The 26,470-nt window shown below is 36.7% G+C and overlaps 1 protein-coding gene across 1 annotated transcript in view; it reads left to right on the forward strand.

Moving 5' to 3' along the window:
* The window catches only part of LOC128648165 (solute carrier family 66 member 2), a 199,920-nt gene extending 178,249 nt beyond the window's left edge, over positions 1 to 21,671 (forward strand). Inside the window, exon 5 of the mRNA XM_053700827.1 lies at positions 20,522 to 21,671. Within this exon, the coding sequence (XP_053556802.1) occupies positions 20,522 to 20,696 (175 nt within the window). The 3' untranslated portion in view covers positions 20,697 to 21,671. The remainder of the gene's footprint in view (positions 1 to 20,521) is intronic.
* The last annotated feature ends 4,799 nt before the right edge of the window (positions 21,672 to 26,470 follow it).

Genomic DNA, 26,470 nt, shown 5'->3' on the forward strand with positions numbered 1-26,470 from the left:
GTTCATTTTTTAACATTTAACAGAAAACAAAATGTGAATCAGATTACATGTCTGCAGGAGGTTCCCTGTGCCCACAGTCTGTGAGATGGTCTGACCCCCTATTACTGTATATAGTGACACTGTTTAACCCACCAGTACTGAATATAGTGAGTCAGTGACACAGTCTGTAATCTGCCGGTGAGATGGCTGGCCTGACCCTACCCGCCCCAGTACTTTATAAAGTGACCACAGTAGTCTGTGACATAGTCCAGCCCCCGTACTGTATATAGTGGTACTGTATAGTGACACTGTTTACCCCTTCCCCCATGCTGTAGTAACAAGGCCTGTAATTTGCTGATTCCACAAACATACACACACACACATACATGCATAAATACACACACAGTCACATACATACACACACACATACACACACACATACATGCATAAATACACACACAGTCACATACATACACACACATACACACACACACACACATACATGCATAAATACACACACAGTCACATACACACACACACACACACACACACATAAACACCAATGGGTAAAACAGAAATACTATCCCCTGTAGTCAGATACACTAGTGAAGTATCATGTCAAACTCACATGATATCAGTGCAGGCAGTGGCAGGTCAACGTTTTATATTGAAAAAAAATATATTATTTTTTTTTAAGCTGGGCCCCCACCCTGCACCCCCTGTAGTTTTGACCCTGCTCCTCACCATATATACGATTCAGTTTGAACATACTACTTAAGAGTAGAGAATGGACAAGCGCACAGAGGGGGCAGTATATCTATATCAAGCTCATTCACTATAATAAATGTGTAAATGCACACTCACGTGATTCAACCTCATTCAGTATGAGGTATGAATAAGGCACTTGATTATAGATGATCTCTCTTCCTGGTCTCCTTTCGTGATATCCACTAAGGTCCTCTTCTCCTTTTCGCATCTGGCCAAATGGGACAAGCTCAGGTACCACGTCAAGGTCCTTTCCAATACCTGAGTCCCTAACACAGCCACACAATGCAAGCTCTCAAAACCAAACAAGCGCTCAGAGACTCTGGTTTCAACACAGAGGTCACCATTACAAGTAAAGCGCTAATGATAGAATGAGGCGCGGTATTAATATTGCTGTGGTAATATTGCTATGGTAAAAAAATAATTACCAGAGAAGGTTTAGCGCAGCTGACATCCCTTTGGCACGCCCTTTATTTTCAATGAAGATAGCGACTACAATAAATATAACTCATATTACAAGTTTAAAGTTATGGCTTGTGCTCATGTGAAAGCAAGTATTGAAATATAAACATAGCGTCACCTGAGACATGAAGTAATGTGTTAGGGTTAAAATGAAAGTTCCACAAGACATATGTAAAACATATGAAAATAAAGTATTACACTCATATACAAAACATATTTAAAAAAAAATATATCAGTTTACTATTGAAAACAATGTTTTAAAAGGGTTAAAAAGAAATATGGTGTATAACAAGGTGTTTAATTGGGAATGTCTCAAAAGTATATATATATATATACAGTGGCCTCGATCCGATATAAATCGTTGCCTGCGAAAGCCGGCGACGCCAATATTTGCGTGGGTTTGGTATCCTATATACGGCGTAACTTAGAAGTTACGTGCGTATATTTCTGCCTTCGCCCGTCGTTTTTTGGCCCATAGACTGACATACAAAACACGCGCAGTTTGGTATCCAATATACGGCGTAAGGACTTACGCGTGCAGATTTAAAAAAATCTACTCCATTCTCATCTCGCCACAAATTGGAGGCGCAGCAACCCTTGCACTGACTTAGAAACCAACGTAACTCTCTGAATGCCTAACAAGTGGATGCTTAACAACATACATATCAGCAGCTTGATCACAAATAGTTAACCTCTTCAAAGCATTTATTATTCCTGCCCCTGCAAGTTTGTCAAACCAATCACAAAGGGGTCATCATGGAGCACAAGGGGTCAATCATGGGGCACAAGGGGTCAATCATGGGGCACAAGGGGTGCTGGAAGCCCTACAATCCCCTGTTGTTCTGTCTACACATTCTGATTCTATAATTGCTGCTGAGGTCCATGGTGATGGTGCTGCCCCTGCTGCAGCTGGTCATTGAATTACATACTGCGGATTTCCACTGCATGTAAGTGAAACTACTACATCCCACCCCCATTCCCTTAACCACCCTAATTACTGAAAATATATCATTAGTTCAATTCATGTTTTGGTCACTATGATTTATTGACTATCATTTCGAGGAATGAAAATGGATGCTTATACCTTATGTTCACACCTTCTGTAAAAACATTATTATTTAGATATATATACCCATGTGCAGGGGTAGGCAAGGTGTCCTTCACTAAAAGTCTTTACCTTAGAAAATGTCCGCCACACCCTTGGCTCGTGCCTATCCCTGCACATGGGTCAATTTCTATTGGATGTGAAAAACCTTGATTTACATCTTAAAAGTGAATATCACTATATGTACCCTTCATACACAATTATGTGATGTGGTTTAAAGAACATGAATATGTCATAAACATGATGATATTACCTTTTCTGGGCCATTTCCACACAGGCCTTATTATATTTTTCAAAAATATTAGTGTACTAAAACACCCCTCACATGGATGTGGATGACAATTATATGGTAAATAACAGAGGACAAGATTTAGGATGAAATATAACAATATTTTTTTTTTTTAGGCTTCTTAGATGAGGGGGCTGAGGTGCCTGGAGTGGCTCTCCTGCCTCTCCTGGGTTGTGTGGATTCAGAGGATTCTGCAGGAGTGCTGGCCACAGATGAGAGGCTGGAGGCAATGTCCTGCTGGTGTGTGAAATGCTCCACCAACACACCCAACAGTTGGTTTTGTTCCCGCCATCTGTTGTCACTCTTCATCTGCATGTCCGAAATAACTCTCAGCATCTGAGATTGGTTCTGGATGATACCACTTAAAGATGCTGCCTTGTCCCATTGCAGCTCAATGGAACGCTGTAGTAAAGTCTGTTGGCTCCTGTAAAACCTGCGTTGGTCTCTCTGCATTCTCTCGCAGGTTGATGTGAGCCTATCGCAGGTTGATGTTTGTCTCCTCTGGAGGGCAATGTATTTGTTGCCCAGGGAAGAAGTCAGAGGATCTAAAGGCTCTTCACCAGCAGGGATTCTAGGTGCAGGTTCACCTCTAGCTGCTGTTGCATCTGGAACAATGTCAGCTGTTGCTTCAGGAGGAACAATGCTGGCTGTTGCTTCAGGAGGAACAATGCTGGCTGTTGCTTCAGGAGGAACAATGCTGGCTGGTGCCTCAGGAGGAACAATGCTCGCTGGTGCCTCAGGAGGAACAATGATGGCTGTTGCTTCAGCAAGAACAATGCTGGCTGGTGCCTCAGGAGGAACAATGCTGGCTGGTGCCTCAGGAGGAACAATGATGGCTGTTGCTTCAAGAGGAACAATGATGGCTGGTGCCTCAGGAGGAACTACCACAGCTATATGCTCCTCTTCATATGCTGGAGCTCTTCCAAGGTAAGTGGATGGTGGAGCTCTCCGGGTGGACTGGTAGTCCCATTGACGACTGGTGTGCGACCACTCAGCCTGAACAGTTTGTATGTCCTTGTGGTAAAAGTCCTGACTGGCCTGATATTGGGAGGGGGGGTAAAGACATCTACCCTTTGGGGATGCCTTGGCTGCCCCTCATAACCAAAGGAATAGTCCTCCAGCCAGGGCTCCTGCCAGGGCTCCTCTTCAAATCTTGGTGGTATAACATATGGGTCCTCAACAGAGGCAATACAACCCACCTCATAACTGGGAGCATACTGTTGAGGGATTCTCTGGCCTGGTGGTTGTGCTGGAGCCATCCTCTGGCCTGCTGGTTGTGCTGGAGCCATCCTCTGGCCTGGTGGTTGTGGTGGATGCATGGCTGTTTGCACCCTGGTAACAGGAGGTTCTGTGGAGGAGTAAAATGATGAGAGGTATTAGTACAATCATATATATATCCATGTGGGCATACAATGTACATTGATACATGCTAGAGCCTATAATCATTCTCATGTCAAACTCTATAACATGCATGTGCACATTGTGATTTGTGATATGAGGGATTTTAATATGCAAATTATACATGTATGTGTTTCATACAATAGTTCTGTGTACATGTCAGTGATGGAGAAAATGTGTTCTTTAAGTGACACTATGGTCACACAATTTCCTTTAGCCTGATGTAGGCACATAACGTGCTTTCTTGAGCTAAAAGTATTGTGATGGCTATAGTGTCCATTTACTGAAAACTCTACATGTGGCTTATGGCCTGTGTTACTCCGAGACATGTTAGTATTTCACTATTCCACCTCATATCATGATTTTCAATGTGTTAAGTAGCATTAAATGGACATTAAACCCATTTTTATTCTTTCATGATTCAGCTAGAGCATGCAATTTTAAACAACTTTGTAATTTACTTCCATTACCTGATTTGCTTAATTCTCTTGATATTCTTAGCTGAAAAGCATATCTAGATAGGCTCAGAAGCTGCTGATTGGTGACTGCACATCAATGCCTCATGTGATTGGCTCACCCATGTGCATTGATATTTAATAAACAAAGAATAACAAAATAATGAAGCAAATTACATAATAGAAGTAAATTGGGATGTTGTTTAAAACTGTATTCTCTATCTGAATAATGACATAAAAAGCTTTGGTTTAATGTCCCTTTAATGTGAAATATAATTGTAGATGTTTTTGTTAGTAGGCCAAATACCATGCTCCTCATTGTGTACATGAATGTGTGACATTAAAGGATGTTATATCTCAAATACATATAATACTGGTGTGGGATGTTACTCACCAGCATGCTGTGCTGATGTTGCAGTCCCTGAGTCACGAGCCCCTGGAAGTCCACGGACTGCTGTGACGCTCAGGGACCTGCGAATGAGCTCCTGCCACTCATTATATTCCGCCTCCTGGGGAGGACCACCGCCTGTTCACCTCTGCTGCATGGCTTCTTGGCCCATTTTCTCCTTGACCCGCCTCTTGCAGTCATTCCACCTTTTCTTGAGCCCATCCACATTCCTCCTCTGCTGGGCCACGCCGTTGACTGCCTCCTCGACCCTCAGCTATGCATCTTTACACCTTTGGGCAACTCCTTTGCCCTTCTCTTGGCCAAAGAGGGTGGTGTGGTTCTCCAGGACGGCCTGGACTAGCGCAAGGTTTTCTGCAAAAGAGAAGTTGGGGCACCTCATGCTGGCTCCCTCCCTGGGATGTCCCTGGTGTGGGTTCCTCCCTATCTTCTCCCTCCTCCCCCCTTCTATCCCCATGTGCACCCTCTGTCCCTCTTCTGAGTGTGCCTTACCTTGGGGCAACCCCACTCCCATCCTCCCTTCTAACTCTCCCCCCTCCACTCACTCCCTGATGGGGACCCTGCTGCTCCTCCTGTCCATAATCCTCTCCCTGCAACTCCCCTTCCCTCCTCCACCCCGCCCTAGCTCTCCCTGTCATCCTCAAACTACACACACTCACATTCACTCCCACTTCAATGACACACAATCACAACCAAACACTCAGCCTATCACACTGTAAAATATAAATAAAATGTGTGAGGTGTATTTTGTGTATTTTGTATATGTGTGTATGCAAAATGTGTGCAATATGTAAAATAAGTGTAAGTAAATGTACAGGCTTAACAATCCGACCTAACTAACTTAATGAAATGCTCCTCTCTCACTAATCTTACCACTAATCTCTCTACTCACTGTAGTGTGCTGTAGCTCCAAGAACCAACCAAACACACTAAAGAAAATGGCCGCTGTGCATGGATTTATGTATGAATTTTGAATGGCGTAATTACGTGTCGCATCTTTTAGAATTGGCCGTTGTTTTTTACGATTCGTAGCCTAATTTGCATAAAACTACACTTTATTGAGACTTTACGTGAACAAAATCCTGGCGTAAGTACTTGCGACGACTAAAATGTGTATTTGCGCACATTTTAGTTGATTGCAGGTTTTTCCTACTTACGCCAGTTTAGCATCTGACGGCGCAGTATATTGGATAGGTCGAGTTGCGAGGTGAAATTTCGGGCGGCGTGGTTCCCTCGCTTGCGCCGAAAACTACGCCGTATATCGGATCGCGGCCAGTATGTCTAAATATTTGTATGTCTGTATGTATATGTTTATATATGCATTTTTATGTGTAAATATGTATGAAGACTTGTACATAGATATATACATATATATATATATATATATATACATATTCAGTATATACATATATATAATAAAATATAATTTTTAAACAATTTTGATGTATTTTTAATAGAAATACTTGTAATACCTGTGTTCTTCATTTAGAAGGAAATGTTTGTTTTATGTATGTATGTATGTATATATATATATATATATATATATATATATATATATATATATATACTGTATATATGACAAACAGAAGAGGGAAGGGCGCACAGACAACCGGATCCTTGTGTAGTATGTTGAAATTCCACAATAAAAATAAAAGAAACATGCCAAATTTGCACTCACTTGTTGCAACCTCAACTCTATGAGGTATAATGATAGCATGGAGGCTACTCACAGCCTAGGAAATCCTCTCCGTTGAAGTTCTTGTATCTCTCCAAACAGAAGATAAACTGTTTATAGAGAGCACAGCTGACTGTCCAGATCCTGCGAGGCACTTATGATTATAAAGGCAATCAGGGGGCACTAAGTGGTTGGTGGACTTGAGAGAGAGTCTTTATTATCTCATATACACTTAGAGCACAATTACTTGCAATCATAAGTTAAAAGATACATACAAAGTGTATGCAAGTAAGTACACAAACACACCGTAGTGTGTGTGATACACAGCGTGCCGTAGCACTTAGAAAATACTAAACATGAGTTGGGGGCATGGCCTATATTTATTATTAGGGGTCTACATTTTGTATAAATATATATAGTCCAACTGCATTCGGCGTTAATGCAGTTGGACTAGAGCCCCTTTCGGGTTAGCGCTTATTGGAAAACAAAAAGAAAAGCCTTTTTAGGGCACTTTATAAAAGTCTATGGGTAAAGGGATTCAGCGGGGGCCCACGATATTCAACCTCCAGAAGTCGTTGACCCTGAGACTGGCATGGCAAGTAACAGGGAGGTTGTATCATCCCCATTAATGCTTTAGGCCTGCTTATATGCTAAGAGCATTGGCAGTTAATTAAAATGTCTATACAAGGTAATAAAGGAGATTTAAATAAAAGTGAATACATTTGCTGTACATTAGAAGTCCAGAAGTAATAATCAGCTATGTTTCTCCCTGTTAAAATCACATATTGTGTCACAGAGCAGTCCTACGGTTGTAACTGCATTTAGGGGACCAAAATATAAAATGCACAGGAAGCAAATATAGATGTCTTAATATTTTTTTACAGATTCAATTTGTGGCTATTATGGTTATGGGAGTAATAGGAAAACACTATTTAGCATATATTCTTGTTTGTTTTTGTTTTGTTTTCAGCAATGACTGCTTAGTTTTTTCTACCAATTAAAGAAAAGCACTTACAAAAGAATAATAACTATTTTCATATCGTATTTGATAAGGATTGGTGCAACTTTTTTGTCACAGGTTAGACTAACAATTTACATACAGAAGGAGAAGCGCTCTCCCAGGAATGAGTAACAGCTCAATAACGTGTTGCCTTGTTCTATGATGATTTACCACCTGGTAGCAGCTTCTTTTAGACAATATTGCTTTTTACAGAGAAGAACTGAAGTTGATCAGTCTGATCCCGCCTAACAAGGTCAGTCCAGCCCAAAATACCAGGCAATCCCTTCTAAACAGACTAACAATTTCCCTATCTCTTAAAATTTAAAGTGTCTTTTGTTATCATTTAATAACTTTAATAACCAAGCAAATTATTTCAAATTGTCAACATATGTAATTAATTCACCCTATCGAAAGCTATAAGCACCTGCAAAAACTGGGTTTAATATTGAACTGCCCTGCAAACTTAAACTATAGTGAAAAATGATCAAGCTACATTCATAGTCTCTGTCACCATGTGGTGTGGCTGCAACAACAAATTTTAGAAGAACTTCCTCAGGCCCTGCTCTCACATGATTGGTTGCACAAGAGCAGGGGGCAGGGCTGCACAAGAAAGTTCTTGTGAAATCTTACATTTCATCAAGAGATCCCTCATTACAAGTGGCGATTGCTGGCAAAAAGGTTCTTGGGCTGTGGCTGTTGGTAAAGCCCGATGTAAGATCATACATCTTGCTTTACCTGGGTAATCCTAAGATTACCCAAGCGCTTCTGAATAAAGCTAACCGCTTGCTTAAAGTTAATCACAGTGCTGAGCTGATCACAGAACTCATAACAGCTTTAGAACCTAATCTCTAAGCACACATATATATGCGGTGCATATGTACAGATCTTAGGATTACCAAAACGCTTCTGGATAAAGATAATGCTTGCACTGTTATTCCCTAATCTTCACTATTGTTTTTGTCTCTGTCTGGAGGGTTAAAAGTGTGGGGGGGGCGCCCCACCGATGCGCTGGCATCCACCCCAAGTGAGTCTTCACCCCCCTTGAACCCTTCAGGCGGAGGCAAAAAAGATAGAGAAGATGAGGTAATTACAGTGAAAGTATTAGCTTTATCCAGAAGTGTTTGGGTAATCCTAGGTAATCCCAGCTTAACCTTGGTAATAAAGAGCTACATTTGCTGATTTAAGTCCAGAGAGTGCTTAAAAGTTTGATTGTTTATACATACATATATATTTTATTTTCTACTGCAGTCATATGGTTCTTATATAGTGATCATTATGACTACCTAGTAAAAGCTGTACCTGCATACCTTGTTATAAAATTAACTTCAGATTAAAAAATAAATAATTAAATCAAATAGAATATAGCTTTCTTTTTTGTTTTGTGTGTTTTTTAAAGCCTTTATTTTAGTAATCCTGTCGTATCTATATTGTTTCTCCTAGCATCAAAATGAATTGATCTGTTTCGTTATTTTTAAATCCTGCTCATAAACACGCCAAAACTAAAATATATAAGAAATATGATTATGATTCTGGTTAATGCTAACATTTAACTTCTCAGCCCCTGAGACAAAATAGCAATCACTTTGTTTGCTAATATATTGCAAGTAGGTATTACAACTAGCATCTTGCTGTCCTACTATTTTATGCAACGTACCATTTAAGATCTAAAGTAGAGTATAACAATAACTATTGATCACTTGAACTTTTTATGTTGTGAAGCAGTTTAAAATCGTATTGCAAGTCATTATTATGAAAGTAGTGAGAAAATCATTAATGATTTCTTCAGGGTAAAAGCATAGACAATAAACATGAATCCATTAAACTCACTTTGATTTAACTCATGCTGTGTAGAAGCCTATTTTCCAAGTTTTTGAAAGTAATAAACTCTTTTTTTTTTTTCTGAAGTATGGGGGTTTTACATTATACATTAGTGTTCTACATATTTAATCAAAGGTAGCAAAGATTTTCTTTTATTCTTGAAGTTTCATTGAAAAAGCCCACAGCATTCTACACATTTTCTAGTGTTATAAGTATAATGCACATTTCCTCAAATTCATTGCTAAATAGTCCAAAATGCATGCTTGTTTCATTATGTTGGTTAAATAGTATAGATTCTAAGGTCACTGTTTTATAATGGATTTTGAGGATTAATATGATATTATTACATTTCTAATTAATAATGATAATATGGATAGGTATAGGTAAGTTATTAATGGCTTATAACTAAATGAGCTATTATTAGTCTTTTTTTTTATTATTCAGTTCATAGTTATGTATTTAATAAAGAAACATAAAAGTCACTACATTTGTAATTACCTTTTAAGCATGTGTAATTTTAAGTTAATATATCTTACATTTCTTACCTAACAGCCTAATTTCCTCTTCTGTAAACCTCCAAAGGTACCAATGTCTTCACCAATTTCCACTGCTACACAAATGGAAAATATTCTCCAGCTTAGCACACAACGATCTCAGTCACAATCTATCTGCAATTTGCTTATTAAAATTGGGAGCTTAGTTCCTCGATGGATCACAATGCTATTTTGATTAGTTTGTTAAAAACATACTCCCAAAAAGTACTTTTCATGTGTAAAGCACCTATTTTCAAAATAAAAACTGTGAGGTCTCCCAAAATGGGCAAATACAATAGCCTATTTACACCTTTTAAGGTTAAAGAGATGCTTTATTCATGAAGTCCCTTTCTTCACTCTGCAAGGAAATATTCATTTATATGTGTGACTTTAACTTATTATCATTAGAATACCTCCTTAACACTCAGTATTCATATGAATGCCATATGTATCTTGTCAGGATGGACATACTTCTATAGTCACTCAGGACAACAACATTTAAAAATAGAGTGTTTTTATTTTTCATTTTTAATATTTGATTGTAAGGGTTCCATGTATTAGACAGCATAAGCTGCTTTGGAGCCCTTGCAGGGCAGGTTTGCATATGTGATCCTGCTTCCTGCAGTGTAAGAAGCAGTCGACTGGGTGATTGACAAGCCCTTCTCTTGCGTGATTAGTTGTGTGAAGGAAGGGGGCAGCATTTCACACTTAAGCATACAGACACAAAGCCGTGTGGACAGGTTCTCAAGCTGAAAACCTTGTCCGCACAGAGTTTAGTACTTCTGGCTGTAAGTTTCCCTCACACTTTTATGATTTTCACAAACTGTACTGACTTTTTTAACATTACTGAACTTACGACTGCTCATTTCTGATTACAAGTTCAAGTAATGTAGAAGCAGGCACTGTGAAAGGCACACTTGTGAACAAGTGTGCATGAATGCATGTCCCTTATAAAAACCCGTTCAAAAAGGCATAATCTTTTTTAAGGGTCTCAGGATAATACAAAGTATGAAGACAGTGGGGTCACATTTGACAGTTTAAAGAATGCTAAAATTTAGTAAAAAATATATATTTTAGGGGTTTTGCATAGAAACTCGTAGTTGCCATTTTGTTTTCAGTTCATGCCAAAATGGAAACAGTCCTTTAGCAAACCACAGAAATAAATCTTGATTAAAACAATACTTGTGAAAGTTACAAAGTGCCCAAATAGTGATACAAAAACAGTGCACAGTCTGCCCATCCTGACAATCTAAAAGATGCATTTAGATTGGTTAGCATTGTTGAGGATGGAAACCAATTGCAATAGTTAGCTATGAAAGTCACAACTAAGACATCTCCTTTAAAGACACAATTTTAATAATGCTAGTACTGTTAGTGACAATCACAATAGTGCAAGTGTTGCTTAAAGGGACACTGTACTCAAATTTTTTCTTTTGTGATTCAGATTGAGCATGAAATTTTAAGCAACTTTCTAATTTACTCCTATTATCAAATTTTCTTCATTCTCTTGGTATCTTTATTTGAAATGCAAAAAAGTAAGTTTAGATGCCGGCCCATTTTTTGTGAACAACCTGGGTTGTCCTTGCTGATTGGTGGATAAATTCATCCACCAATCAAAAACTGCTGTCCAGAGTACTGAACCCAAAAAAAGCTTAGATGCCTTCCTTTTCAAATAAATATAGCAAGAGAACGAAGAAAAATTGATAATAGGAGTAAATTAGAAAGTTGCTTAAAATTGAATGCTCAATCTGAATCACAGAAAAAATTGAGTACAGTGTCCCTTTAAATCAAATATTAAAAATTAAATATAAAGACACCCTATTTATAGATGTTGTGGTCCTGAAATGACTTTTCCTATAGATCCCATAAGCTGTAAATTATATCACATAGTCATCATATCTACATATTTATATGTCCCAATACATATGTAAATGTGTGCCTTGTTCCCTTTATACAAGCTATTTAGAAGTGATCAAAAAAGTATTTTAATTGCAGCAAACTTTTCAGCCCTATAGGAAAATAGGGCTTTTATTGCAGATCCAAAAAGCCTTTTGCAAGTGCGTGAAACATCCAAAAATGCTCTATTGTGATTATGGTAAATTGAAAAGTAGCCTTTTGCTTTGCACCATTAAAAATAAGAAGCACTCCACATTATAACTTTAGTATATGTTCTTTAACAGATATAGGGCTAGATTAACCCCAAAAGTTTGCGCCCAAGCGAAAAGGGGTTTATCGCATCTCACATCTCACAAATCGGAAGTAGCACACGTATTACAAGTTCAAAGTAAATGCGTTCCATGAGCGCAATTAAATGAAATAAGTGTGGGGATGGTACAGCTTCAGAGCACTGTCTAATAAAAAAATATTTAAAAAAAAAAAAAGGGTTATGAGGTCTCAGGTTCTAGAAAAAAAGGCTTTAATATAGAGATAAATACATATACATGTCTAAATATTTATATATATATATATATACTGTATATATGTGTGTGTGTGTGTACATATGTATTTTTATGTGTATTTATGTATTTACAAACATATATACATATATAAACACATAAATACAGATGCATACATATAAGGACAAATATTTAGCATTCCAATATTCTTCACATAGGGGGATATGGTCTAAGTATTTATAAATACATATTTATATATACATATATATATATATATATATATATACCTATATATAATCATTAGCGATCGAGTTAGCATGCAAGTATAGGCGTTAAAGTTTTCTGCAGTTTGCACTCCATTGAAGTCTATGAGAGAATATGAAAAAATTTTGAGCGCATCAGAGTTTTTGCTCTCACGCTAACTTTTTACTTTCAACTCATATTGCAAGTGCAACACGACGCGCACAAAAAGCCTCCATCTGACGATGTTAACACGCATGCTCTAAATAGTGCTTCACTCTTAATCTAGCCCTAAATGAGTTAGCCCCTTTGATATATGTCATTGATAAGAAGTGAAATACCTGGCATTCCAGAAAAGCTCCAATGAATAGAATAAGGGGTTTGCGCCAATGGCAAAGTAAAAAATCACAACTGTTTTCCACATTTTTGTACCTACAAAATTATTCACCAGTCATGCTAAACACATATACTGCAAACATATGCATGTAAAATATTTTCTAAATATGGCATCAGAAGAAGATGGCTTACACAACAGGTTTATAGTACAGCTATTAAATTATGTCTTACACCACAACTATGTTACTTTTGATGAACAATTCTTCCGACAAGTTAGGGGTACTACCATGGGGATGGCATGTGCCCCCCCCCCCCCCCATATATGCAAATCTGTTCCTTGGGTGCTTGGAATTGTGTTTGCTAATGACATCTGTGAATTTACAGAATTTATTCTGTTCTAAATTAGATATATAGGTGATGTGTGTTTTTTCTGTGGGAAGGATCTAAAGAAAAGCTATTATTATTTATTTCAATCTTGAATCAAAATAAAATAAATATCAAACTCACTTTGAATAGGGATATGAAAACAAATTTCCTATACAGCAACACAGTAAACAAAGAGCCAGATGGCCAATACACACAGTGAATGCTAGGGATGTTGAACCAAACAATTTCAGATAGCAGTGATCACTCTACTAATCAATGAACTAATAAGAAAAAAGATAAGGATCTGTGAATAGGAATTCCTGAACTAAGCAGAAAACCACAATACAAATATACTAGTATTATGGTTGATAAATCATACACGTGCAAAGGAAATGTTATTGGAGTTTTTTGGAATTTAGTACTTTTGCACTCAAGTATGTCAGGATTATAGTTATCCTATATGATATATCAACTGTATAATAAGTCATAAAATACAATCACTAATTAATGCACATATATAGATGCACTTTTTTTGATTTACAAATTATCAAGGTGCATAAATACTTAGCACCTAGATCTGGGTGCCTTAAATACTAGGCTAACACTGAATTAGTAGTAGATACAACAGTCATAACACTCTTTACACACTTATTCATTCATCAGGTATGCTTGTAATATAAAATTAAACATTGAAATTAATAGAATGATCATTTTACAATTAACACAATAGCACATATGTAGATTCCATCCCAGATGACCAATAAAAAAAACAGAAGGTAGGGGGCGGAGCAAGCCGGGCGTCTCAGCGGTTGTACACTGGAAGAGCTCTGCTCTTATGCTATTTATAATTAATAATTAGACCACTCAATATTGCCCAAACTACTACTACATTGTGACTATCAATCTGGAGACCAGTGCCATAGGGTCCAGTGTAGAAGAGAGGACTTAAAATTAATGCCCGGAGCATTCTTTTTCTACCCGCTGTTAACACGCTGCCTGTCTAAAGAGCAGCCATCTTAAGAACTGTGTGGAGCTCAGTTACAAGTGAGGGAAGCATCTATTTCGCAAATAGCGTATTTAATTCTACCCCATGATGGAGACTACCATGGAAGCCTTGCTACAACTTCTGGCCAACAAGATGGAGAGTCAGTTTAATACTCTCAAGAAAATCCTCAGGGACGAGCGGAGTCCTACTTCCGCAGGAGAAACTGAATGCCCACATGTACAAACCTCCTATAGATTGCAAGATGTCTCTGAGGGAGAAGAGCTTCCAGCAGGAGATTTGGAGGAACTAGCTCTTTCAGATGAGCAGCGAGTTAGTGCCGCTTCATGGAACCTGTCTGAGAGGCGCACAAGAGGTATATCAGTGCATGGAGCTGGTCGGGGTTGTTCGATGGACTCTGAGAAGCTGATCTATGACCCTCCGGCGATGTGGCCAATCACTGAGGGACACCAGGTCCGAACTAATTGTGAGCTAAACCTGAATGCTAACCCAAAATCTGATATAACTCCCACGATCTCTGGCTCCTACTCAGATGTTCAGGATGGTAAGCTTAATAGGGAGACCAGCTCTACACTATGCTCTGACAGTGCGGGACACAGATCAAGAAAAACCTTCAATCTGGCATCAGATGCTAACTGCGGCTCACTGCCTACTTTATGGTCTATCAGTTTGGACCGCAACTTAAGAAAAGCTAACAAGGAGTCCTCAAAAGATGATCACAGCTCATTGTCCTTTCAATTTTCTACAGGAGACATTATATGGACTGCAGATACAAAATTTGTTTTAACTATGCTGCCCTGTGGCATTGGCTAGTTAAAAAACTTGTTTTCTAGATTCAGAATAGAGAGGTACCTCTGTACCTTTGGCTGGAGCGCTATCAAAAGACACATTACATAGGGGCTTGGTGTTCTATATATTTTCAGCTAACATGTTTAGTTTGCATACTTTCTCCCTTTATTCTCAGGATCTAATCAATACGATGCTGCTAATGCTATGTGTTATAATAGGTTTGTTCTAAGTAGCAAACAAGCTGTGCATACTATCATATGTTTTTTGATCCTGTGATGTTAAAATGTTTGTCCCATATAAACACGCATTTGTGTTTGTTGTAAATGGCACGCATTCAAGTCCAATAACATGAGCTATGGCGAGTTTTCCCTAACTAACACTATAGTTACCAACTTGTTAATTTCAAGCAAGAATAGTGCAGCTCCCCATTGCATCTATCTCTCTACTTCAAGTATATGTAAGGACTCTCTCTCTACATTTCTGCTAAATCTAATATCCCTTGTATATGTATACTACAGCTCAGGGGAGATTTCCTTAAATGCAGCACTATTTTTAACTTCAAGCAGTGTTTACCCATGGCATAGGTTAATGGGAGATTTTTTTATTGTTTTCTGCTGATACCAACCTCTTCTTAGATATTATAACCACCATGCATGATACACAGCTATTGGTTAAAGGTCACTCATATAGGTACCATTCCTGCTTTAAAAGTTTTGTGCACCTATATCACTCTACAATACATATGATAATGATGACACAACAGTCTGCTATACTAGACCTGGAATATACAGCTTCAGACTGTCTATAAATAACTATGTGGTTTGGTGATAGTTTTTCTGTTCCTTAACCCTTTGGTTGTCAGGAAATCCAGCCCCTCTAGAGACTTGTCATCCAGGACCACCCAGATAGTACCCATTGCTCTTTCATATATCCTATATAAACTGGGTGCCTTTATGATCAGACTTGCTTGTATTAGCGGTCCTGTATTAATTTTAATCTGATAAATATACCGTATAGGTTTTTCCCATAACCATGGAGACAGAGGATTATCCTCTCTTGAAATCACCCACATATACTTATATCTTGATATATAATCACTCACGGCACTGTGCTACTATATTGGTTTATTAGCCCCCCCCTTCCCTTTCCCTTTCCCCACTCTATTTAGAGCGGCTCTTGCCCGCTGCACTACCCCTCCCCCCTCCTTATAATAGTAATGGTTGCCAAATGTTTTTGAATTTTACTCTGTATATTCTTCACAAAAGCAGCTGCAATATAAACATCATTTTACGCTCAATTAATAAATTATACCACGAAGCCCAAGAGTGGCTTCCATGTAGCTACCATTAGTTATGGTTTTAAGTGATTCATTTGGTCCACAAGAGGCCACCTCAGTAGTTACCACATAATCTTGTTATTTCTTTACACCAAAAAGAGATAGCTAAATATGTCCATAGAGTTTAATGTAGAAATTTTATATAGAATAATTATAACTGTTACAGTGAACTTGATTAGGAAGCCTTTGAGTTAGTCCTTATGTGTAGTTCTACAAAGCCGTTATTACGCCTGAAAGATGTCTCTTAATTCATGTGATCCATTTGGTTATGTAATATTTTATCTTTGTGCTCATACATGCTGATCTTGTTGAGGCTTTCAGAAAGCTGACAGCTGACTAAGTATAAATGTCCAGGATACATTTAAGTTCTGTAATATATCCTAATATGGACTGTTGCATGGATCTCTACTTTATTTACAGGCTCACCATATATAATACGTGTACTATTTTATCTTCTTTTCTTGTCTGTTGTTGGACATTTGTTCTTATTCTATTATTTGTAATGGATAAATATATCAATAAAAAATTATTAAAAAAAACAAACAAAAAAAAACAAAAAACAGAAGGTAGACTAGTTCATGGAGATATTTTAATATAATATTATAATACAATAGGAAATATGCCCTCAAAGAAGACATATATAAAAAGAAAGATTCAAATTCATAGCTAATTTATTACTGAAACTTCAACAAACATCTACAATAATACAAACACAAGATTGATGTTTCATAGAGGAAAAATTTAACAACAAATTATACAAATATAAATGATTACAAAAGAACTGAATCTAAATTGCCAGGAATTAATATTCCATATTTCTAATGTTTAGATCCCCACTAATATCAGCATCCATTAATGGTTGTAGATATAAGGCTCCTAATGGGGTGCAGAAACCGTCAGTAACAGATAGGATGCCAAAGATGAGTACCAGATTGAATTTTCTTGCAACACCACAATCATGGACCTCACAAGATTTTGCCTCACTCTTATGAGATAGCCGACAGGCGAAACATGTCAAGGGCAGGTGGGAGTGCAATGGGGCTCCCTAGTGTGTCTTAAATAAGTACTTTGACCTGACCTCATCTAATATTTAGGAGTAATATTATTGGTTTATACTGCAGATGGCTAGATTGATTTAAGTACAGCTCTCCATGTGGGAGACTGGCAATTAATAATTGGAAGCTGATATAGTCATAGCTCAGCAACTGCATATAGATTAAGCGTATACCACACAATAATAGTAATAGCAATTGTAAGGGCTTTAAACGGTGGTATAGTGCAATAGCACATGCATTTAATAACTTAGTTTTTACCAAACATGAATATTAATCAGTTCTGAGATTACTATAAGTGTTTAAAAGCTACATAGAGTGTACTGGGTGCACAAGTAAACATTGGAATCAATAATAATCCAGCGCATAAAAAGCAAATTAATTGAGCTTTATATTCTGTGAGTGTGCATAACGCAATTAACCAATCTGCATTGAATCAGGAACAATTGTATCAAGCATTTTGTTACATTGAACTACAACTGTAGCTGCTACTATTATATTATATATCTAAGTTACGAGAGCACTAACATTTATTAAACAGCTACATAATCTGTTCTGAATGTGTAAGCACACACTGGACTCAATAATTGCAATCCAGCTTAATCAAAGCATTAATAGAGCTTTATATATTGTTAATGCTTATAAAGTGGATAACCAATCTGCATTCAATCAGGAACAATTGTATCTAGTATTCTGCTACATTGAACTACTAGTGTAACTGTTACTATTACATTAAGCATACAAGCCAAATTGGATTGTTTCTTATGAACACAACCATATTAGCAGTTTCTCAAGTATATCACTAAACAATGATCATAGTCTGTATTAGTGATACAATATTAACGGCACTAATTTGCGTTTCAAATATCAGACAATAATTATTTTCTCATGGAGGTCTAGATAATTAATCTAGCATAATTAACCTGGGTTATCAGGTCAGCGGTGAAGTCAAATATTTACAGGTCTAGAGGTCAAAGACAGTTGTTTTTAATTTTTCCCATTTTTTAACACAAACAATAAAGATTAATGGTTTTAATTAAAAGACCATGAAATAAAGTTACACCAAACACAACATATACATTAAATCACTACTCAAATGATGGAATAAGAGAGTGCTAATAAGTGTTTTCTTTTGCAATCTGTGGTTTATCCTCTAATTGTTTGTGAAATATGCATGTATACATACAGACAATTTTATTCCCCTATGTGAAGAAAATATTTACAGTACATACACAGTTAAACACTTTATTAAATATGAATATTGCATAAATATGATTTTTCATGTTTTCAGCTTCTTGACTGCAAAGGGCTCCAATTCACTTAAAGGGCCATAATACCCAAATGTTTAAACACTTGAAAGTGATGCAGTATAGCTGTAAAAAGCTGACTAGAAAATATCACCTCAACATCTCTATGTAAAAAAGAAAGATATTTTACCTCAAAAGTTCCTCAGTAGCCACATCCCATTGTAAAGGACTTCTAAGCAGCATTTTAGTGTGTCTGTCCTGGGACATCTGAAGGGATGAGCATTGTGTACTCTCATCTTATTTCCCTATTCAGTGCAAGGAAGTTTACAATTAAATCTCATGAGAGTTAAGTGAAATCTCATGAGATCACAGTAAAAGAGTTCATGACTTCAGCAGTGCTGATGCTGATTGGCTGCTGTTCATTTCTTCATTATTTTTTTTTACCTGCAGCTGGGAGCAGCTGAGTATAACTTTTTACACAGAACTTACTCTACTGAGCTGAGGAAATTGTGAGGTAAAATATCTTCCTCTTTTACATAGAGATGCTCAAGTGATATTTTCCTGTCAGCTTTTTACAGTTATACTGCATCAGTTTCAAGTGAATTAGCATATGAGTATTATGTTCCTTTAAATATGTATGTATATACAGTATATATATATATATATATATATATATATATATATATATATATATATAAAAAAAGATGTGTGTACATATATTTTTGTGTGTTTATATGCTTACATACATGTGTATGTATGTTTGTATCTCTATATTAAAGCCCTTTGCAGCCATTTGTTTCCTAACACCGGAGATCTCATATCTTAAAACTTTGTAATTCATTTTTTTATATAATAAGTTTTATTAGAAAGTGTTATTATGAGTGTAACTGTACTATTAAATTTATTTTAATGTGTTTTGTGCCACCTTGTTGTCCTGTGTAACCGTTAACAACAGCTCTGAAGTCGCGATACCCCCATGCGTGTTAAATTTGATTGCACTCAAGCGAACATGCTTACTTTCAACTCATAATATGCGCTGCTTCCGTTGCACGCAAAGCCCCAAAAATACCCACATATCGCTTGCGTGCTACAGTTAGGGCACCACTTGTAATCTTGTCCTTAATGGGGTCCATTAATGTATTTTCATTGTAATTGTAATCAAATTTTAGATATCAGTAAATTTTAATAATTGGAAAAATTGTTTTTTGGGGGGCTTGATTAGAGCTAAGACTGGAATTTATGCCAATATTTAAAATTCCTGACATATTTCAATCTCAGAACAAAGTTAACAATATTAAAGGGATAGAAAGGTCATAATGTTCATTAATGCTTTTGAATTTGAGCAAAAATATTTGTAGTAAAAGCTACTATAGTACTGTTTCAGAGCCTATGCATGTATGCTTTGTAAGACTATAGAATCAAGATTCAAACACCATGCATGTCCAGAGAACTGGCAGGGGTGTGTATTGCATAAGTAAAGCCTTAATTTGTGCTACACAAGCCACTGCTGACCCTCTGAGGTGTGGTATTTGAATGCTGGTGAATGAGGCACTTACAGCATATGTGCGTATGCTGCTGAAAAACTTTAATACATTTTACTAGAATCATTTTTGCCAATGCAAGCATATTGCAAAAATGCTTTTATTTAAATTTTAAATCCACCCATGCACCCTTACATTTTGACCTCACCATCCCTTTAATGTAATTTTAGTTGGTATGCCAATAATAAAAGGAGGGGGTGAAAGAAACAAATAGAGGAATAAATACATATTTTTAATTAAACTGCTCTAATTACAAATATCTGTAGCCTCTCTATATATAATGATTAGTAATCTTCACAAGTAAATAATATTTCTTTCCCCTTTGTATAGTGTGAAGATGGTCTTGATGTGGACAGCGGGAGACCTCCTGAAGACTTGTTATTTTATAATTAAAGATACCCCTCTTCAGTTCTGGCTGTGTGGAATGTTACAAGTCTGCTTCGACATAGCTATCCTTTTTCAGGTTTATTATTATAACCAGAAACCACATCCCAAGTATGGCTAACATAATAACCAATGCATTTCTTCTTTGTGATATCACTGTTACACTTTAAACCAGAAACTTGAAAACATCATAAAGGTCAAAAACTATGTTTTATATCAAATTACATTTTCATAAAGTATAACTTATTAATTATCCAAACCATTTTAAATGTACTTTTAGAGAGCTTAGTTCTTTTAAATGATACTAAAGACAAAAAGGCACCTTATGGTGTATCTTAGTTCTTTTGTCTGAAATGGTTGCATAGGGTCATGTTTGCTGTCAATAACAGGCTGCAAAGGAAATCTCACTTATATGCAGAAACAATGTATGCCAGTTCATCCTTTAAAGAGTTTATACTCTCTGCATCAAGAGCAATAACTGAGATGATGTAGCCTTTAGCCTACGAAAACTCTTATATTTATTCAGGATTTAAATATTAGATTATTCAGTTCCACATTACTTGGGGCTTATGAAAAATTGTAAAGTGCACAAAAGGACTTTTGGGTGTAATGCATTTTCTTCTGTATTTTTTCTTAATAATCTTAAAACAGAACATCAAAACATTGAAAAAATAGCTTGTTAATAGGCCAGCAATTTATTTTTGCATAGATTAAAATTGCAGGAAGTCTGAATATTTGATATATAAATTAAAACTTGGCCAGAAATTTCTGCCTCACTATTATATTCAGTGTGTAATAAACAAGGCCTAGATTACAAGTGGAGTGCAATGATTACCATGAAAAGCACAAACACGATTGCTTCATAGTGATATTTTTACTACTAGAACCATTATTATAAGTCACATCTGAAAAAAATAGCACAAACTTGCAGTAACTATACTTTCAATGACAAACTGAAAGAGGAAACTCACGCTCGTATTACAAATTCATGGCTATTCCTTGTACTCATGTGATAATCACTGGAGATGTTAACCAAAGTGAAAAGTTCTGGTAATGTGATTGTGAATGCTCATAAAGGAATTCAAAATCTACAAAACTGGTGTCTTAGGTTTCATTTTCAAAATCTTCAGGGCATTTTTACAAAGCACATTGCTTTTATATATAGAGGAATACCCACTAATACCAACTGTATTTATGCATTCTCACTGTTTATGCAAATTCATTCTACCTACCATGTTTATGCAAACTCAATCAACTAACTGTGTTTAGGTAATAACCTACCAACCGCATTTATGCACTCTTGAATATACATTGTTTGTACAGCGAGATTCCATAAATGCGGTCGTTACAGTGAGGTACAATTTTGCGGCTCATTAGATTCCTTGGAAGAAATTTTACAGTGTGAGAAATATTTCAAAATGCACTCTGCCATTTTTTATGCAAATGATCAATATTATATACTGTTAATCTTGTTTCTGTATAAAAAATATAATACACATACATTACACATCATAGACACGTTCTGTATACACATAATGCCGCAACTCAAATGTATTAATAATTTATTCATAACAAGCTATTCTTTGGAAGGGAAAAGGTTAATTTTACACATGTAAATTGCTATTGTCCTTTCACACTGTACAATGGTATCAATATAAACACTTGTATTGTAAGTGATATTACTGTTGAATATCCATTGTATTAGTGATTTTCATTTGCATAAGGTAACTTGCAGACTTCTGGTAACTTCACATCATGGTTTACTTTCAACGAGGCTAAACTAACATCTGAGCGGGAAAACTTTACTTTCACTTGAGGTAACACTTTCACATGAGTGCAATTTATTATATAAATCTCACACAAAATACTGCTTCAATTGTAATCTAGGTCAAAACTGTCAAGCTTGAAATTTGTTGCTTAATAATAGATGCACACACCTCAATTAAATTAATTATTTTACTGTCTTAAACTATATATTCACTTTATGCTGAACTATTGAACTATTGAAATATCTGCAGTATATTAAAGCAATATTTTTTGTCTAGAATATTTATCAGTCTACAGGTATATATCTATAAATATATGTGGGTGGGTGTGAGTGCAGTATTAAATGAAAATGTCAGAAATGGGTAATGTAAAATTCCTAATTACCTGATTTAAAACCAATACTTTAATTGTTTGAAACCTAAGATATCATGTTATTGTAAAGGTAATTTTAATAAATATGTTTTTTTTTATTATATGCAGCTGCAAAATCCACCATTAAAAGTCTTTTTATTTAACTAAAGTACCTCTGGGAGACACATTACTAGTGGAATATATGTTTATTGTTTCATGTAAAAAAATTATTTTTATACTGTGTTTTGTAGATAAGTACGGTTTATTATATATAAAATATGGCAATAGTCAATATTGAGTTAGGTTTTAGGCCTTTTGTTAGATCACTTTGTTTTTGCCAGTTGCCAATTTTCTTTTTCTTTCTGAATCTACAAAAAAGGAGAAATTTGACTTTTTTATTATCAGCTTTAGAGAAGGCCAGAGTAAGTACAAAAAGCCATAGCAGTCCCATCTTTATTTATATTAAATCAAAATAAGTGAACAACACAGCCACAATAAGAAAATAAGAAACATTCCAAAAATAAAATTGTTATACAAGAAATAATATTTGTATTTATTTGTCACATCCAAAACAAGCAATCATGGATAATCATGAGTTTCTTCAGTGGAAAATTAAAATTAGAGTCTCAGTATACCCATATTTCCTGTGCTGCTTTATTAATTACTGATACTGTATGCTTTAATAAACAGATTATTAAAAAATAAAGATAATATATTTCATAAAATATTATTATTTAAATATAAAGTTAAACAAGAACTCATTATAATATCTGTAAGTAAACTTAGAACGTCTCTTAGTATATATATATATATATATATATATATATATATATATATATAAGTTTGAAATTTCCAATGGTCCATTAGTCCTAGACGACTTAGAAATTGCAGAGGACAACTTACAAATTTGATATTTCCCCTTGGGCTAGTAGCTTTAACCCACTGACTAGTAAACCATAGCGATATTTTTCTAATTCTGATAGATATATATATATAAATATATATCTAAACTATAATCGTGTTTGTGAGTGTCCCTTTAAGATTGAATGCAAGGTACCCCATTTATATTGAGGCACCTTGCATTCCTATAGGCTGAAATTTTGAAATCAGCCAATAGGATGAGAGCTAATGAAATCCTATTGGCTAATTTGAACAGCCAATAGGATTTCAGTAGCTCTCATCCTATTGGCTGATTTCAAAATTTCAGCCAATAGGAAAGCAAGGTACCTAAATGGGGTACCTTGCATTCAATATTCAGTATGTGACGGCGACTACATAAAGTGGATCCTCCACGCTGGTCCTGCTCCGCGATGGCCAGTCCTGCTGCGCGATGGCCCGGTCCTGCTCTGTGATCGCCGGTCCTGCTCCACGGTCATCTCCGCTCCACGATCACCTCCGCTCTGCGCCACCTTCCCTCTGGATGAAGATAGAAGATTTCTTTGCGCTGGATGAAGACCTTCACCACCTGGAAGAAGACCTTCACCACCGGACTTGAACTGTGAGTACCTATTTCAAGGTTAGACTTAGGTTTTTTGGGGGGTGTTTTTTTTTAGATTATGGATTTTTTTATGGGCTCAAAAGAGCTGTTTGTAAAAGAGCTGATTGCCCTTTTAAGGGCAATGCCCATAAAAAAATGCCCCTTTAGGGGCAATGGGTATCTTAGGTTTTTTTAGAATTAGGTTTTTTTATTTTGTGGGGTTGGTTGGGTGGGGGGTTTTACTGTTAGGGGGTAATTGGTAATTTTGTAGGTAGCTGTTTAACTTAAGGCAATGGCCTACAAAAGGCCCTTTTAATGACTATTGGTAGTTTAGTTTAGATTTGGGGGTGTTTTTATTTGGGGGGTGTATTTTTATAGGGTATTAGATTAGGTTTAATTTTTTTATTTTTGATAATTATGTTTATTTTTTTCAATAATTTTAAATAGACTGCACTCTGGGCAGCTTATCACCTAGTGTATATATATATATATATATATATATATATATATATATATATAGTAGGTAAAATGCGGCACTCACTGGTCTTTCCAAAGTGTACTTTAATTGAACAAAGTGACGTTTCAGGGACACACTCCCCTTCCTCAGACTATATTTAACCATTGGCGCCCTGGCAGTTGCTATTGTGGTGAGAGTGCTCTTTTTTGGAAATATATATATATTTATATATATATATATATATATATATATATACACACACACACACACACACACACACATTAGAGCCCTTCCAAGTCAAACACTTTGCCATATACCATATCCTTTTAACCCAACAAAAACATTGCATACATGTGTATAACACTTTATTTTAATGTGTTTGTGATGTGTTTTGCGCAACTTTTTTACCCTTACAGTTTGCTTCAGGTCTGAATTCACGCTTAATATTATAGAGCAGTTTTGGCTTTGGCTTGAATGCAAACTATTGGCTAGATTACGAGTTTTTCATTTTGAGCTGTGCGGTGCTAACCAGCAGTTTTTCCCTCACCGCTCACTTACATACAGCGCTGGTATTACGGGTTTTTACAAACCCGTCCTTAAAAGACAAGAAGTCAGCATTGAGCAAAATTTTGCTCATTACCGCACTCCAGTGCCAGAGCTGCTTAAGTCAGCGGTGAGCTGGGCGTACGCACTCGTGCATGATTTCCCCATAGGAATCAACGGGGAGAGCAGGCTGAGAAAAAACAACTGCAAAAAAGCAGGGTAAAACTCAGTAACGCAGCCCCATTAATTCCTATGGGGAAATAAAATGTATGTTTACACCTAACACCCTAACATGAACCCCGAGTCTAAACACCCCTAATCTTACACTTATTAACCCCTAATCTGCCACCCCCGGCATCGCCGACACCTGTATTATATTTATAAACCCCTAATCTGCCGCTCCGGACACCGCCGCCACCTACATTATACTTATGAACCCCTAATCTGCTGCCCCCATCATCGCCGCCACCTACATTATATTTATTAACCCCTAATCTGCCACCCCCAATGTCGCCCCGAACTACCTACACTTATTAACCCTTAATCTGCAGCCCCCAACGTCGCCGCCACTATAATAAACATATTAACCCCCAAACTGCCACACTCCCGCCTCGCAAACATTAGTTAAATATTATTAACCCCTAATCTGCCATCCCTAACATCTACGCCACCTACATACATTTATTAACCCCTAATCTGCTGCCCTCAACGTCGCCACCACTATACTAAATGTATTAACCCCTAAAGCTACGTAGCTAACCCTAACATGAATGAAGGTACCTTTAAGTGACGTCATCCAAGATGGCGTCTCTTAGATTCCGATTGGCTGATAGAATTCTATCAGCCAATCGGAATTAAGGTAGAAAAAATCCTATTGGCTGATGCAATCAGCCAATAGAAAGCGAGCTCAATCCTATTGGCTGATTGGATCAGCCAATAGGATTGAACTTCAATCCTATTGGCTGATTGCATCAGCCAATATGATTTTTTTCTACCTTAATTAATCTTGGATGACGTCACTTAAAGGTACCTTCATTCGTCTTTAGTCGTCGGATGAAAAGGATGCTCTGCGTCGGATGTCTTGAAGATGGACCCGCTACGTGCCGGATGGATGAAGATAGAAGATGCCGTCTGGATGAAGACTTCTGCCCGTCTGAAGGACCACTTCACCCGGCTTGGATGAAGACTTCTCCCGGCCTCGTTGAGGACTTCGGCCTGGCTTGGATGAAGACTTCCCCCGGTAAGTCAATCTTCAGGGGGTTAGTGTTAGGTTTTTTTAAGGGTGTATTGGGTGGGTTTT

This window comes from Bombina bombina, chromosome 1, assembly GCF_027579735.1.
Source record: "Bombina bombina isolate aBomBom1 chromosome 1, aBomBom1.pri, whole genome shotgun sequence".
Lineage (NCBI taxonomy): Eukaryota > Metazoa > Chordata > Amphibia > Anura > Bombinatoridae > Bombina > Bombina bombina.